Source organism: Cuculus canorus, chromosome 14, assembly GCF_017976375.1.
Source record: "Cuculus canorus isolate bCucCan1 chromosome 14, bCucCan1.pri, whole genome shotgun sequence".
Lineage (NCBI taxonomy): Eukaryota > Metazoa > Chordata > Aves > Cuculiformes > Cuculidae > Cuculus > Cuculus canorus.
The window spans coordinates 1040551-1057719 of record NC_071414.1 but is presented as its reverse complement, the minus strand read 5'-3'; the positions used below and the strand labels follow the sequence as shown (position 1 = coordinate 1057719).

General features: G+C 46.3%; 1 protein-coding gene across 1 annotated transcript in view; it reads right to left on the bottom strand.

The window, feature by feature from the left end:
• ANKHD1 (ankyrin repeat and KH domain containing 1) overlaps positions 1 to 17169 on the bottom strand; it is a 124465-nt gene that overhangs the window by 23228 nt on the left and 84068 nt on the right. Inside the window, exons 18-27 of the mRNA XM_054079703.1 lie at positions 10424 to 10569; positions 10160 to 10271; positions 8676 to 8821; positions 7046 to 7188; positions 5451 to 5664; positions 4068 to 4243; positions 3273 to 3435; positions 2168 to 2263; positions 1502 to 1618; positions 230 to 404 (exon numbers count right to left, since the gene is read on the bottom strand). Coding sequence (XP_053935678.1) covers positions 230 to 404; positions 1502 to 1618; positions 2168 to 2263; positions 3273 to 3435; positions 4068 to 4243; positions 5451 to 5664; positions 7046 to 7188; positions 8676 to 8821; positions 10160 to 10271; positions 10424 to 10569 — 1488 coding nt within the window. The remainder of the gene's footprint in view (positions 1 to 229; positions 405 to 1501; positions 1619 to 2167; positions 2264 to 3272; positions 3436 to 4067; positions 4244 to 5450; positions 5665 to 7045; positions 7189 to 8675; positions 8822 to 10159; positions 10272 to 10423; positions 10570 to 17169) is intronic.

Below are 17169 nucleotides of genomic sequence, written 5' to 3'. Positions count from 1 at the left end.
GCTGAGCTGTCAGGCTATCTGCACCACAGGCAGCTGTAAAACCGCCTGACAGCACAGTAGAGGAGGAACAGAGGAGGGGGGAACTGTGACCAAAGGAGTATTGTGAGGGCAGACCATGCAATCATGTCATGGTACCAGAGATATCGGCTTTCAAATGGCTTCCCTTAACGAGAGGGTTAAAAAAGGCACCCCTAAAACTACATTGTTCTTAGAAACAGTCATTCTTTACCTTCATCATCATTTTCTTCTTCATCATCATCTTCTTGCAGCTCCAGAGTTTCTTTTGGTTTGTTTTCTTCATCCTCTTCTTGTTTTCTTTTTTGTTCTTCTTTCTTCTTCTTTCTCTTTTCCTTCCTTTTCTCTCGTTTCGCTGCCAGGGCCTGTTTCCTGCTCTCCTCCCTTGACTGCACAGAAGAAAAAAGGACCCACATTTAGACATTTTCACACAGACTAAACTATACTTCTACTTCAGATCTTCCCTAGAAATCTGGGAGGAAGGGACAAGGAGAATAGAGCAGAATGAACTAGAAGTACTTTGTCACAAAATGAATCACTACACAAAAACCGGGCAGACCTGACAGGACAGCAGGAGTGGCTGGACACAAAATCTCCTGACAACAAAATAACAACCGGAACAGAGGTATTATAAAAACACCATTTTACTGGAAACCCAGCAAATCTCTCATCTCAGTTTTCTCAAACAATATTAAGAACATCACTAATATTTTTGCAGCAGTGTTCAGACTTTAGACTCAAAAAGATCTCCTGGAATACAATACAGAAAAAACTGCTGCCATTTTAACCACATGTTTTTATGTATGGAGTCATTCAAACCAACTATGCTACACTGCAGCTTTGCACAGTAACTGGTAGGTGTTTAACAAGTCAATAACCTGCAAAATGTAATAAATGAGTGTGGAACTTGTCCAAAACTTCTGTCGTTAATGAAATATGGCATGAATTGTCCATTGACAATTGTAAGAGCCCCGTTACAGAGCCCATTAAAAAGCGCTGAAGAAATGTCTGCATTGCTCCAGGACACTTCACACGATTCCCAGTGAGGGGAAATGCTGCTTTTCCCCACAATCTGCTCAACTCCAAACAGCTCATCAGGCTTTCCTTCATAATGTGGACTACAAGTCCATAAAACACTAATGGACTACATCGTATCCAACCTAGAAAGTACCATGTAACACAGCACCAGGACTGAAGAGCTCCCTTGTTCACACACCATCTGCGCTAGAGCAACGCAGAGCAGCTGCCTAATGTAACTATGGCCAAGTCCAAGCTTTACTAAAAATGAAACAGAGTGGCTGAAGCATAAGTTTATTCTAATTTGCCATCCTTGGTATACACTTCGCTTTTGCGTGTTAGAGGAAGGAAAGCAAATACAAGTCAACAGCACAAACTACGGTCCCAAGAAGCACCAATGGGAAATACAGCATGTAGATTAGTAAGTAGCTCAAACTGTTACGCTTCACAACAGCCATCCTCTACTCACTTTTTCAAGATCTAGCTCCTTCAGCAATATCGTTGCATTCTTATTTGCTTCTGCAGCCTGCTGGTCTTTAGCTTTCACAATTGTCTCCACACACTGGTGACACTTCTTCAACAGGTCCTGGAATGCAAACTTGTCTAAATACTCCATAACAAACTTGAGGAGCGAGGACTGCTTTACAAACACAGAATCATGGAATGGTTTGTGTTGGAATGGACCTCAAAGCCCATCCAGTTCCAACCCCCTGCCATGGGCAGGGACACCTCCCACTGGATCCAGTTGCTCTAAGCCCCATCCAACCTGACCTTGAACACCTCCAGGGATGGGGCAGCCACCACTGCTCTCGGCAACCCGGGCCAGGGCCTCCCCACCCTCACAGCAAAACGTTTCTTCCCAAGATCTCATCTCAATCTCCCCTCTTGCAGCTCAAAACCATTCCCCATCATCCTGTCCCTGATCAAGAGCCCCTCCCCAGCTTTCCACAAACCATTCAACAGAGTAGGACTTTAAATCCTCTTTTTTTTGTTTTTTTAAGTGTTGTGTTAAAAAGGAGATAAACACAAACCTCCAAATCAAACATACGAGAGCTAACATGTACATTCACTTTTCGAATATAGTACATTTTCACTGAAAATAAGGGACAGGGTCTTTTTCTGAAGTTAAACTCACCTTGTCCGTTATCGTCGCTATGTAGCGCATGCACTCAATGTCCGAAGGAAACTGGTTAACTTCTTTCACCAGGAACTGAACTACTTTCACATGGCCCTAGAACAGCAAAGGAAATTATCATCTCTTGTGTACAACTGCCAATGCTCATCAACAAAGTACAAGTGTGGTATCTCCTAATCAATGCAAAAGAACATTCTGATAGGCTACTGTTTGTCCGGTAGCTCCCTTTCGCTCAGTGCTGCCAGCATGTCTGCTGTTCCACATCACACTGGCAAAGAAACTCTCCCACAAGTAATCTTTGACTTTAAAATACAAGGAGCAAACCAGGCCAAAGGGCAGAGGCAGCTCTCTGTGTTTTCAGTAACAGTCAAGCTCACCCTCTTTTGACCCCTCCCATGCTCCTGCCATGTGCCCCGCGCAGCCAAGACTGTTTGGTCCCAGGGTATGTCTGGCACTGAACCAAGCCACCAGATTATCCCGGCACACACAGTCCTCTGCTGCTGGATCCACGGATGGATGGGGCATGCTGCGCAACCACACAACCGTCTAATTGCTGCCTCTGACGAGATTTGAGAGCAGTGGAGGGAAAGCAGGAACATGCTCAGTACTGCTGTTTGCCACAGAAAGCTGTACGCTTGTTTGGGATTTTGTTATGAGCAAAGCAGCCACAGCTAACAACCTCCTCTGCTGTGTCCCTGCGCCTCGCGGCCAACATCACCACTGAGGAAGCAATGTGCTTCCTGCCAAGGAGAAAAGGTGAGGACAAAAGTGCCAACTACAGCGTCTCACTCAAGAACACACTGGGAATGGAACGGAAGCAGGCAGGAATGGGGACAGCTTATTACAGACTGCCATTGTGTTCATCTCAAAAGCAGGGCCATCTGCAGAAGATTAGAGGGGACAATGGTAGTCTCAAGATAGTGAAACCTCAAACTGAATGTTTTTGGACAGTATAACCGGAAATAGTAAAGCTAACATGCTTTACGGAGCTAAGGTTTTCACCTCTCAAAAACCAGACCTGCGCGAAGTACACAGACGATGGTTACTTTAAGGCACGCATTTTATCAAAATAGTGATTTTGCTGCATTATATTTGCTTCTCCTACCTTGCGAAATGCTGACATAAGAGGTGTAATTTTCCGATTATCTGCAGCATCCACATCTGCTCCGGCCTGCACGAGCAACTGAACCACATCATAATGGCCACCGTTGGCTGCCAGCCACAGAGGCGTGTTGCCTTTCTTGTTACGAACATCGATGTGTGCTCCTCTAAAAAAGTGTAAGCGTAATCAAGCGAAACAAGGTGGAAGTCAGGAAGTAAATCACAAAAGACCAGAGTACAAATGGATATATAACTTTAATTACTGAAATCTAGTGGCAAGAGAAATAAATTCCACCCCTGAAATCAGCTGTTTTGCTACCTAACACAGGGATTATACAAATCTCCATTACAGAAACAAACCCTCACCTGGTATAGCCCTACTGCACCACAACCACAGGTCCTTTAAATGATCACTGATGTGATCCCCCACAGGACAAAGCAGTCCCTGGAGATTTTTAGCTGCCCTTGAAGTGCTCAAGTGCTACTTCCAGGCTTTGCCCCCCAGGTGACGGCAGGGAAATACTCCTGTGGGAATTGCTGGGTTAATACACAGCCAGCAAAGCTGCCAAGTCAGACATTGCTGGCCTCCTGTCCCAACTACCACTTAGCTTAATTAATGCTGGAGTTGCAGGATGCTTCCAGGATAACCTTTGAGAATAGGGATCAGACATAATATTCTACTTCCAAAGCTTCCACTCGCTTTGCTCTCAGATGCATGAGGCAACGCAAACAAAGGCACTCCTGCCAGAGGAACACAGATCCAGAACAAACGTGCTACTAAGGAGAAGAAATTATTTACCGATTAATTAGGAGCTCACAGAACTTGTAGTGACCCTTATCTGCTGCAATTGTTAAAGCTGTATCTCTTGAAGAAGGCACAGGTGGAGCATTAACGTCCGCTCCTTTATCAAGGAGAACCCTTCCAACCTCTGCGTATCCTCCTGAAGCCGCTTCCATCAGAGGAGTTAGACCAGTCTGTGTGAAGAGAGTGAGTGACAGTGTGAAATCAGTACAGTAGACTTTGGATGAAACATAAATGATCTCTACATGAGCAAATCACATTTTTTCCTTAGCTGCTTTCATATGGTTTAGGAGCCTAACTTCAAGCAGTCTTTATCAAAAAAAAAACCACCAAACCAAAAAACCACAACAAAACCCAAAACAAACAATAAAACCCAAACAAAACAAACCCAAAAACCAAATACTCTGGGGCTTTGAATTATACAAACCCAGGCAAAATGTTGACTAAGTACCACCAGATACCTGTCTCAACAGCAAAACCAGAGCTTAGACCAGGGTCTCTAAAATACAGGTTGGATCCGAATGAAGACACAAGTGTCTCTAGGAAAATGTCCAGAAGTGGACTTTACAGCTTTTCACTAGCCTCCCTTAGCACTGGGACTGATCTGGGCCCAACTTATTTGCCAGGCTAGACTGTTAAATAGACTTACACCAGCTGCTAACATGCCCAACTGACCATTGGAGAGCTGGCTTTTATCCATATCCCCTTTTCTCCAGCCACAGGCATTCCAGAAGCAGGCGGGGTAGACAGACACAGCAATTATTTCAGCAGCCTTAGGAGTTACCAAAAATTCCTTTGTGCTGGGGAAATCAGTCTGGCTGTCTACACAAGCTTTAAGCTTGCTTTATGGCAGGAGACACAAAGCTGTCCCAGAGTACCAAAGGATGGGACCTGTGGAGCATTTCAGAGGCACAGAAAGTCACAGCACTGAAGCCACCGGTTCTACAGCAACGTAAAAGCTTTACAAAGTTTGATTGCACTACTTCTGTTGTAGACAAGCAATCTGCTGTACATGAGAATCACTACAAACACCACCATTCTCTTCCTGCCATGCGTCACTCATAAAAAAATACGCACATCTCTGTTCTGTTAATGAACATCATGTCAGGCTGAAGAGTTTCTCAGCACTACAGAACAAGTCATTCTAAGTTTCATTATGAGATCAGAAGGACCAGTCAGCTTTTCCCTAATGCAAAAAATCCACGATCACTGATTCGTGATCATTTTTTTTTTTTAAAAAATCCAAACATTTCTGAACATTTAATCAGTCCTCTGAGCCCAGAGAGGCTCAAAGCAACAGGAAAACACGAAGGAACTTGATGGCTCAGAGCAATCCCCTGTTAGAAATAAATCACAACTGAAGATGATTCCCAGACGTACCTTTGCCCTGTGCTCAACGTTGGCCTTCCTGTCCAAAAGCAGGCTGACCACCTCTGCTCGGCCCTGGAAGCAGGCCAGGGTCAGGGCCGTGTTCCGGTTGGTCTCAATCTGGGCATTAATGTCAGAGCCCATATCGAGCAACAGTTTCACAGCAGGCACGTGGCCATTCATCGCAGCCAGCATCAGCGGAGAGATACCGAGCTTACTGCCAGTCCTGGGGGAGAGAGAAACTGCAGTGCCCAGGGAAATGGTCGAGTCACCTCAGAGCAATAAACCAGGTTGTTGTAGGCCAGAAAGGACCATAGAACATACATAGACATAGACACTGATCTACAATACCAGCATTTCCTAATCGCTGAGGAGAAACCGCGGGTAACTACAGGCAATAGACAATTGCAATTTATAAACAAGTGAAATACATGTCCTTAATACAGTCAGGTGGCTGAGGCACACAAAAGCCTTAACTACAGACACTAAAAATCAAGGCTGCATCCAATTCATTCAGCAGACACATGCTTCCAGCACAGCTGCAGCTTTAGCTTCCCCTACTGAGAGAACACACCTAAACTTTCCTCAAATAAACACAGAGGAGACTTAAAAGACACAGCTGTGTGAATTTCTTCTTCTTACTGAAAAATACCCCTTCAAACAGCAGAGGAGCTGCTGCGAGTGCTCTGGCTGGCTCCTTTACCCCAGTCTACCAAAACAGTTTGACTTCTAGATCCTATAATAGTGGAAAAGGGAAAGAAGAAATAGGTTTGCAATCTAAACATGAGTCAGCAGTGTGCTCAGGTGGCCAAGAAGACCAACAGCATGTTGGCTTGTATCAGAAATGGTGTGGTCAGCAGGAGCAGAGAAGGGATTCTCCCCCTGCACTGGTGAGACCGCACCTTGAATACTGTATTTAGTTTTGGGCCCCTCACTACAAGAAAGACCTTGAGGTCCTGGAGTGTGTCCAAAGAAGAGCAACAAAGCTGGTGAAGGGGCTGGAGAACAAGTCTTATGAGGAGCGACTGAGGGAGCTGGGGTTGTTTAGCCTGGAGGAGGCTGAGGGGAGACCTTATTGCTCTCCACAGCTACCTAAAAGGAGGTTGCAGAGAGGAGGGTGCTGGCCTCTTTTCCCAAGTGACAGGGGACAGGACAAGATGGAATGGCGCTGAGCTGCACCAGGGGAAGTTTAGATAGGACATTAGGAAAAATTTCTTCACTGGAAGGGTTATCAAGCACTGGAATGGGCTTCCCAGGGAGATGGTTGAGTCACCATCTCTGTGTTTAAAAAGCGGGTAGATTAGGTGCTTAGGGATATGATTTGGTAGTAGACAGGTACGGTTGGAATTGATGATCTCTAAGGTCTTTTCCAACGTATTGATTCTATAATAATCCTTTAAAATTTAGGTATCGGGGAGATTAAGTCTGTGGTAGTCACAGACAATTTGAAAGCACCAAGATAACATGAACACATAGAGTAACAACAGTGTACAAAGGCTGCAAGGAGGTCTGAAAGCACTGGAGATTCCGACCCGTGCCTCAGTGTGCAGCCAAGAGCAGAGCATCTGGGCTGCCCTGCTGCTCATCTGCTGCGCACAGCACCTTACCTGGAGTTAATTTCCGCCCCAGCATTGAGGAGAATCTTGATGATATTAACGTAGCCACCAGATGCAGCAAGGCTTAACGGCGTATAGTCAGACACATTTCTGTGTTCCTTATTTGCTCCCCGGGCCAACAGCAAATCAACCACCTGAAAAGACAATGTGTGTGTGCGTGTGCACATGTTAAAAGATAGATCGTGGCCTTCCCTGCTAACCAGAAAGTGAATGGATGTGACCACGTGCAAACCTTCCAGTACACCGTCAGTTTCTCTTGTCAACAGATGAGGTTTCACAGAAAAGCCTGTCTCCGCATTTGCTTTACTTTTACATGTGTGCTGCACAAACTTAGCAACCCACGAATGCATCAGCAGATCTATGTGGGCTGGAGCAAGGCAGCACTTCCCTTCCAGAAAGATTGTTTTACCTCATCAAAAATGCAAGGCTTTAAAGTGAAGCTCTTCCCTTGAATCTTCAGTTTGCAAACAAGGGATCTATCCCACTTCCGTAATGTCTCACACCATTTAAGCACCTCTTTCGGAAACTCATACTATAACTTTAATTCAAATGCAGCCAGACCAGGTTTGTCCACGTTCCATGGTCTCACCAAAGCACACGGCAAAAACCTGATCGGCTGATGCTAATGGCAAAAGCACAAGGAAGGGTTTCTCTATCGGAAACTGCTTAAGAGAAAGAAAATGGGCAGGGGGAGAAAATTAAAATCTTTCCGGAGATGTACTGCACTTTCAGGAGCCTCATTTCACCCCTAACACAGGCTAAGGTGATTTTCAAATAAGCCAGAAAAAAGGCTGCTCCACAAGCTGCCAATCCAGAAACATCAGGGAGGTTCTAACATGAGGGAGAAAACAAAGAGGAAGAATGAAAGACTTCAGTAATTCCGTAAGTAATGCTGTCACAGGCAAAACTGATCTCTGCTCCTTTTAATTGCGAGCAGAACTTTTGCTGTTAAAGAACCTGCAATTCAAGAGTCAACGCGGAAACTCCAGCGCTGGCCAACTGTTTTAACCCTTGCAAGTTTCAAAGGTTACCATGAAGCCCTCTGCCAGCCCCACGTCACTCCTTGGCTGCTGTGCCCAGGGCTAAAGTAGGAACGATTTAACAAATCTTACTTGGAGAGGAAAAAAAAGAAGCTGAGAGAAAATGGAAACATTCTTAGAAGCCACAATATAACGGGCCCTGCACTCATCTGGGCTTCCCAATCAAGTAACAGCACCACTGCCAACATGAGCTTTCAGTTTTGTCCTCATGCGCCTGTCCTGTGTGTCTCGGGTGTGAGAGCAGGGAGGATGCGTGAGGGAAGGGTTCAGTGAGTAAAGGCATTCATTAAACATCTCTCCCTCCCTCACAAAAGCACTAATCTTGCACGGACACATGGATAGCAGAGTGATCACAAGGTTTAACCACGATTAGCTAACAAAACAGGGATAACCCAGGGAGAAAAGAATAAATTACCTTTCCTCTCGGCAGGAAAGACAGACTTAGGTCAGCTACAACTATACAGGAAAAACCTCCTCAAAAAAGGATCATTTATTACAGTGTCGACAGAAAAAAACCCCGACTGCTCAAAAAAGTATCTACAAACCCCAATTCAAACCCACTGAGGACCAGATGTCCGTACCTCCTGGCGCCCACCGGAGCAGGCCAGCGACAGCGGAGTATCCTTGGTGCGCTCCGACTGCGCCTCTATATCCCCACCTTTGTCCAGAAGGATTTCCACCACACCGACATGTCCAGCAGTTGCAGCCAGAATCAAAGGCGTAAAGCCTAGTAAGAGAAGATTGTGTTAAAAGCAACCTTGAGAATCTTGGAAGCATTAAAGAGCAGAAATCCACAAAAGGGTTAATCCACAGTGAATTCCACTGATCAGACTGGAGGCTTCCTGGTACAGACCATCATCTCCGACCCTTCCCCAGGGCTCTCCTGACCCTGATGCACCCAGGCTCTGAGTCTGGGCAAATATAAGAAAAGGCTCTTCAAAAGAAATCCCAACAGTACTTGCACCAATCAGTTTGGGTTAACTTCCAACCAACTTGTCTCTCTAGAGAAGTCACAGCTTTCCACTGAATTCCTACTGACCAAAGCCCCAGCAAGTGAACAGATCCATTCACTGGAACAGGCTGCCCATCCCTGGAGGTGTTTAAAAGGTGGATATGAAGTGCTTTGGGATATGATTTAGTAGCAGACATGTATGGTTGGAATTGATGATCTCAAAGGTCTTTTCCAACCTCACGATTCTACGCTGCACATGTGGCGCACAGCGACCAATGTAAGTATTAAGGAGAGAGGCAGGGTGGGGTTGATCTCTCTGCTCTAAAAGACTGGAGATTCTGCTAAACTCTGTTCATAGAATCATGGAAACATTAGGCTGGAATCCCACCCGGCCCCATAGACTTATGAATATCTAATTTGCCTAGCAGGTCTCTAACCATCTCCTCTTGAATCCAGGAAACTATGTTCTGCACTTCCTCCCGGTCTACTGGCTCATGAGGTTGAGTATCCAGGGAACATCTCACCTTACTATTAAGCAGCTCAGCATTGTCCTCATCTTTTGTCAGTAATGTTCCCCGTGTCCAGCAAAAGATGGAGATTTTCCTTGGTCCTTCTTTTGTTATTGATATATTTGCAGGAGGATTTTTTTTTCATCTTTCACAGAATGGGCCAATCTAAGTTTTAACTGGTCTTTAGCCCTTCTGATTCTCCCTCTACAAGATTCCCTCTTTTATGGGGAACCGTGATACCCAACCCGACGGCGACCCCTGTGAGCTCTGTCAGTCCAAGTTCGGCACCGAACCCCATCAGCTGCTCTAGCTGGTATGTTCAGCGCTTTTGTAAAGGGTAAAATGTTAGGACAGAAACGCTTCACACTTCACCAATCTACCTAGGACACCACTCACATGCACTTCCTTTTGAAAACACAGCTAGAAAGGCATGCGATATCAGCAGCTTTCTGTGGCCAGCATTTCTACAGGAAGTGCAAGAACACAAGTCCATGTTTCTGCCAGCTTTGGCCATTTTCTGAAGCCAAGAATGCCAACTCCCAATGGGAAACGAACAGATTCACATTGTAGTTCACGGTCAAACTGCTTTACTGTTTTCGCTTACCCTTCTTGTCTCTGTGTTCAATATTGGCACCGCGGGCTATCAGCACAGACACCAGCTCCTCGTGACCTCCAGCGCATGCCAGGGTCAGCGCAGTGTCGTGGTTACTTTCAGTCTTCACGGTTGGGAGGAAAAAGAAGCAGAGATTCAGAAATTAAATCTACTTTAAGAGAACTTTACAGCTTTTAAGACAGAACTAGATTAAAGTTTGCTCTTTCAGAACGTATCAGAAAGCAAACCCGCTCCAAGCCAGTTGCAATGACTCACGTGTGCATCGATGTCAACCGAAGGGTACATGGGGAGCACGGACTGCGCAGGCACATTGCTGGGTGCCTGGGGACAGGGCTCTGGCGTTGGGGACTCGGTAGTGTGCGAGGAGCTGGTGGAGCCACCGGGGACTCTGCTGTTCACAGCTGGAAAGGAACACCCTGTCATTAACCCACTCTGAAGAACATCACACTGCAGATGAGAAAGGTTTATTCCCATCAAACTGCACCGGTCTCCTATCAAATCAGTAACAAGGGAGACAAATTATGCGTTCCTGAAAACATAAATGAGTGTGTGTCTGGCGCAGAGCAGCTTTCTGGCAGTTAAACAGCATAAGCATCAGCTTCAAACCATGTTAATTTGGAAAATAATGTTATGAATCAGTATGCATTGCAAGTGTGAATTACAAGATTAATAATTATCCTTTTCAAATTGCCCCCTTTCCTGCCGGAGCTGACTCTGCTGCTCAGTCTCAGCAGGCAAAGAATTTACCGCTAAAGCACAACCCTCATGTTCAGAAATCCAGTCACATTCTGGAATCCCAAAGGTTTGGACGTAGAGGTTAGTGCACACCTTGTCTCCAGAGAAGGCTTCCAAAGCAAGGAGACAGAGCAGCTTACGCCATCAACTGTGTCAGACTTAAAACAAACCCAGGCAGGGTGGAAAAGAAGCAGCCAGGAGGAGGCAGGCAACAATAACAGGAAAGCTGAAAACTCTCTGTGCTGAATCAAATTTGCTCTGATCTACAGTCTGTAAGAGAAGATCCTGAAGATCCAGCTTGGGTCAGGGACACAAGGAACACAACTTTATCTTTTTTTTAAAAAAAATAATAACAATTAAAAAAATTTAGAATTGAGAATTCAATTTTATCCAACGAATTTCAAATGAAGCTTTACTTTAACAACCAGAGAAATACCCTGCAGACACATATCATGAGCCAAGCCCTCTGCCTGCCTTTGTAACTGCATGGGAGTCCCAGGGGAGCCCAAGTGAATCCACCTCAGCTGGGAGCACTTGATGGGAAGGTCTGAACCCCATGCGCTAGCTCTGAGTGCACTGATTTAAGCCATGCTGTTAGTGCGGCTGGATTTGCCAAGGGTGGTTTCACTGCTGGATTGCCAAATTTCTACACTGTGCAGCCTTATTCGATGAATATCCGGTTAGCTTTATTTATTGCAAATCACACAGTACTCTGGAGTATCTCCAGAGCAGGTAGCCAACAGAAACCACTAAGAACTGCAGGGAAGAAATGAGAAGCAATGTTTTACTTTTGTCCAAGCATTTCCAGCATCAAGGGGAGATGGGAGGAGGAACTCAAACCTGCCTAGGGCTTAAAGAGAAAGTTTTGTAACCCTTTCCCACCTCAACTTTCCCGGTTCCATCAACAAATTCCTCAAAGCGAAACAGTGCAGACAGAAAAGCCTTAGACTAATGCTTAGCATGGCTACTAACAGCATTAATTCAGGCTGTGGTGCTGTGCGCACACACACAACAAAGGGAACACAGACCGGAGCAAGCTGAGACGGGGTGCTTCGGCCGGGTTCTGGAGACACAGCGGGATTTGTCACTGGGATTTGGGGAGGTGACAGTTGCCAATAATAATTTTTGAGCAAAGCATTTTCCTTGGTGCACAGGCAAAAGCCAGCATTAACATGTGGCTACTGTATCGAAGCAACAAAGCACTGCATCAGAATTCTGAGGTGACTTCTGCTTCATGTTCCACCCTTCCCAAGTGTCAGATCTGGCAGCTCTCACACTTCACCTGCTTGCTGCTGGTGGCAGCAGAGGAGCACCAGGGGATGTGATACAATGGGTTTTCTTGCTCAGCGCACTGAAGGGCAAGGTACAAACTGGATTGCCAAAGGTTATTCCTTCCAAAACACAAGACACCAAATCACCCTGTTAAGGACTTACATTAAACCAAACCGGTTCTTCCTCATGAAAGACACTGGCTCCATGCTTTCAGGCCTTGCCCCTACCAATACATCTACAAACAGCGTGTGCTGTGCACGCAGAGCGGGGATGCGCAGGGGGACGCCATGTGAGCTGGTTTAAGGGTTTTTAGTCAGTGCTGCTGCTTCAGGTTCCACAAATTCTTTGCATTTCACAACCATAACTGAAGCTGTCCAAGTATTTCCTGCGTATTCTAGGTTTTCATCATGTGCTTGAAAGATCAGAGTAGGTGCACTAAGTACTTCATGTGCTCAGTAACAACGGTGTCAAACAGGAGAGAGACCATAGGCAGAGGGAATGCAGACAAACCCTGGTACTGACACCGCAAACTCTTGGTTAAAATAAAACCATCAAATCGTCCTACAATGCCCACCGATGAACGAGCCCCTCTGTAACTACTGAGGATACAGAACTGTAGGATTTTTTAAAGGGTGATTTTCAACCTCCTTTGTGTGGCTGGCAAGTGGCCCAATAGAGCATCCACACAATTCCTGGGGAACAAAACATGTCAGAGAACTTCTACCGCCAGTTCCGTGTGGCCGATGTAGCTCAGCCTCAGTTATACAACATCCAGACTCATAACTTAAAGATGACCTTGCAACAATGGCTCCAACATCCCTTCACATGCATTTGTATGGAATTGGAGTTAACTTGTATTTCCCCCAGTCCATTTCTGTATTACCAACTTCAGTCACGTGACAGCTTCAGTGGGACAGTTACTGCTGTTGGAAACATGACCCTGGGACACGAGGCCGTCCTTTTGATGGGACGCAGGAGAGCCTCTGCACTGCTTCTGCCTCCCATTGCTAGGACGAGCCCTGCCGTGCCCTTGGGATGTCTGACACCAGCCCGGGGAGTCGAGGACCCTTGCAGATGACTGGGTCTTTAGCAGGTCATGCCTACAGCGGCTGAAGCCCACAGCAGTCTCCCTGAGGAGCACCAGCACCATCTCCACTTGCGATTTTCATCTCCATGGTTGGCATTAACGCAGGAACTATTGCAGCACTGGCATTGCTTGTGACTCCGAGGGGAAAGGAGAGCTGGAAACCCAACTGTGGGGGATGAGCACCTTCAGCAGCTCTACGCCGTGCCGCAGGACTCTAAAAGACTAGAGGAATTTGTGGCTTTCACCTCCTGAGGAGACAAGGGGGAAACTTCCCAACATGCCGATTGCTTCCTATTGAACAGGTGTTTTGACTTCTCACGGGGAAGGGAACTGATGAACACATTGACAACCAAGCAGTGATTAAAAACTAACCCAAACAGAAATCCACGTTGACATTGTGTACCTCAGATCTTTATAAAATATCTGGTTTGGATGCTTCCAGAAGACTTCAATAAGTAAAAGGCCTTGTATTAAAAAACCTGTTCTCCACCTGACAAAATCCCGGCTCTTCACCTTTAAGGAAGGGTTGGGAACTCTGTAGACAGGTCTGCAAAGATATGGATGGCTGTTTTATCACAGCACACACAAGTAAAGCCAAGGGAAGCAAGAACCTGGTTCTTCACCCAAGCGCAGCTCTGGAGGCATCAGCAGAACCTCATCTACCTGAGCACTGTTACGCTGTGTGCATGGGCCTTCATGGATACTGGATTTGGGTTTCAGTTCCCCCTTCCTCAAAGGAACTGGGATTGTCAGTGTGAAGAAAACAATACTTGTTCATGGCTGAGCAGTTGTTCCGCACGTCCATGCAGCTTCCCAGTACCTCGTCACCTCCCAGAGGCTTTTGCACACTGGTGACTTGGTCTCATTTTAGGAATCACCATATCTCATTCCAGATTGTCCCAGTAGCCAGTTCTACTCCAAATGGCAATCCTAACCACAGGAACTCAGATGCCGCCTTCCACATCATTACCTTAAAATGGCACAATTCTGTATTCTGATCACAATCGGAATTTCAGAACCAAGTAACAGTTAATAGTTTCCCCAAACAGCCCTGGAATTTCAGTGTCTGAATGGGAGCAGGATGGGACTCTAATAGAAGCTCACAGAGATGCCACCTCCTGATGGAAAATAGCAGTCAAGAACAAACAGGAATAACAATATTTCAACCAGAGAAAAAAATGAGCAACAAAGAAAAGGAAGTTCCTCATCTTGATGCCCCAAACAAGCAAAAAAGCCTCTGCCCAGATAGTGTCAGCCAAGAAACCTTGCGTGGTAAATGTACAACATGAACTGAACTGGAACTCCAGCTACGCAGGACAAGATGCTTCAAGAAACCAAATGCATACTGAGGAACGAAAACTAGCTCCAAAACATCCTCTCCTACTGGAAAACATGATCCAGAATAATTAATTGCTGTAAACTGCACAACATCTAGTCTCTTTTGTCAACCCAATTAAAATTTCACCTGTACTCAGTCACACCTTCCAAGACAGGATTAGTTGCAAGATTTTTGCTTCTGCACATCCAAATAACCTCCATTACAACCAAAATGGTCTGGAGTAGAAAGAGCTGTTTCATTTTTAGGTTTTACATGACATTCCAGGGGTTACTTCTTGTCAGCATTATGAGACAGGGGTCTCAGGCATTGTCTACCAGGGACTGACCACCAGCGATGGTCCCCACACTTTCTACAGTGACACCGAGCGTCTTGGTGCCTGGCAGCTCACAAATGACCCCTGCAGCCTGGCAAGGTAAATCTTCTACTTGTGTGTGCTGTCACAATTCTTAAGACTCACAGAATGGTTTGGTTCAGAAGGGACCTCAAAGCCCATCCAGTCCCACCCCCTGCCATGGGCAGGGACACCTCCCACTGGATCAGAGGCTCCAAGCCCCATCCAACCTGGCCTGGAACACCTCCAGGGATGCGGCAGCCACTGCTGCTCTGGGCAACCTGGGCCAGGGCCTCCCCACCCTCACAGCAAAACATTCCTCCCTAAGATCTCTCAATCTCCCTTCTTTCAGCCAAAAACTGTTTGCCCTCATCCTCTCCCTGCCCTTCCTGATCAAGAGCCCCTTCCCCAGCTTTCCTGGAGCCCCTTTCAGTTCTGAAAGCTGCTCTAAGGTTTCCCCACAGCCTTCTCTTCTTCAAGCTGGAAAACCCCAACTCTCCCAGCCTCTCCACATATTGGGAGGCGCTCCAGCTTTGTAGAAATGCAAGTTCTCCATCACAACTGCTCTCAGTTGATTCTTGAAAAAATTCACGCCTCACATCCTCACTGTAAGAGCAGCAGTAAAAGGTGATTTGGAACAGAGGACAAAAAGCCAATTTAACACTTCTGTTCCTCTGAATGAACCCCAACACAAACTCACTCAGCAGGAGTAAAACTGTTCCTGTGTCCTCTAAACCAAGGGTCACTCACCACCACTCCCACAGTTCCACCAGCAGGGCCGTGCCCAAGGGAGACACTTGGTTGGCACAGCCGAGGGCGGCCCCACATCTCCCAGGGACTGGCTTCCCACACACTGCACAAGCCTTAACAATTTTACCTGGCATATGCAGCACGCATGGGAAAATCAGTGCCCATAATACTTCCTACTGCTCTAAATCGCTTTAGAAAATTAAGGACTGACAGAGGTGTCTGTGGGAAAACATCAAGCATGTTTTAAACCTGGATCAAAGAGCTGTAAGTACAAATAGGCAGATTTGTAGCTTGTTTTTAAATGCCCATCGCGACAGAGTTATCACTGACACAGGGGGGATTCGCTTCTATGATGTGGATATAAACATGAGCAAAATGTCTAATGTTTTTCCAGCAATTTTTTGAAGGGAGGAAAGTAAAATAAACTGATGAGGTTTAGAAGGAAATACACTGTGCCAAGGGAGGTTCAGATTAGACATCAGGAAACATTTCTTCAGAGAGAGGGCTCTCAGGCAAAGGCTGTCCAGGGAGGTGATGGAGTCCCCATCCCTGGAGGGATTTAAAAGACAGGCAGAGGAGGTGCTCAGGGATCTGGTTTAGTAGTGGACAGGAATGGTTGGTTTCCATGACCTCAAAGGCCTCTTCTGACCAAGTGATTCTATGATTCTGTACCTCACTAAAGCCACGTCAGTCCCTTGTTGCAGAAGCCTCTGCACTGCGCAGCCAAAGTTCCCCTGTGGTGCATTTCTGCAATGATCGTCTCTTGTAGCCGTAGAAGAACGTGTAGTTTATGTCCATTTTTGAAATAAGTCTATCTCATTTCTTAGCAAAAAATGTCTTTAATTAACAAAACCAGTGAACGGTTTCAAAAAACCAATCAATGTCTGCCAAAGGCATTTTAATTCTGTTTAAGATGCTGTTCTGCTGGCCGCCTGCAGCCTCTCCCAGTGCACGGCTCCTGCCCTCGGCTGATGCAGCAACCATGCAGTTGGGGTGCTCTGAATGCTCTGGATGTGACCCGCAGCTGCTGACCGTGAGTGGTACCTACCACGTGGAGCTGTGCTGACACCTGGGATTGTCAGCAACAGGAACTGCTCCAAAGACAAAGCCTTTGCCGATGTTTGCGTTAACCCTTCACGTTTCCCTCCTCGGCCCCTCCACTACTAAATCCCGAGCGATACAATTCCAGAATAAACCAACTGCAGTTTTGTTGGAATGTTGGCTGAACAGTCTGAAGCGCAACACAGAGTGGGGAGGGGGGCATGGCATGCCAGGGAAGGGGGAAAGGAAAGGGCCAGGAAAGGCCAGTTCTCAGTAATACAAGAGGATTTTTTGCATTACACTGTGTGGCTGAAGAGAGCTAGCACAACACATCCCAGCATTCCACCAGCTATGGCATCCAGGGGAGGCGTGAAGTTGCAGGCAGTCTCCACTTGCATGAGTTTGATGCAATTACTAGTCCAAAAGGTCTCAGGAATGGCTGGCAA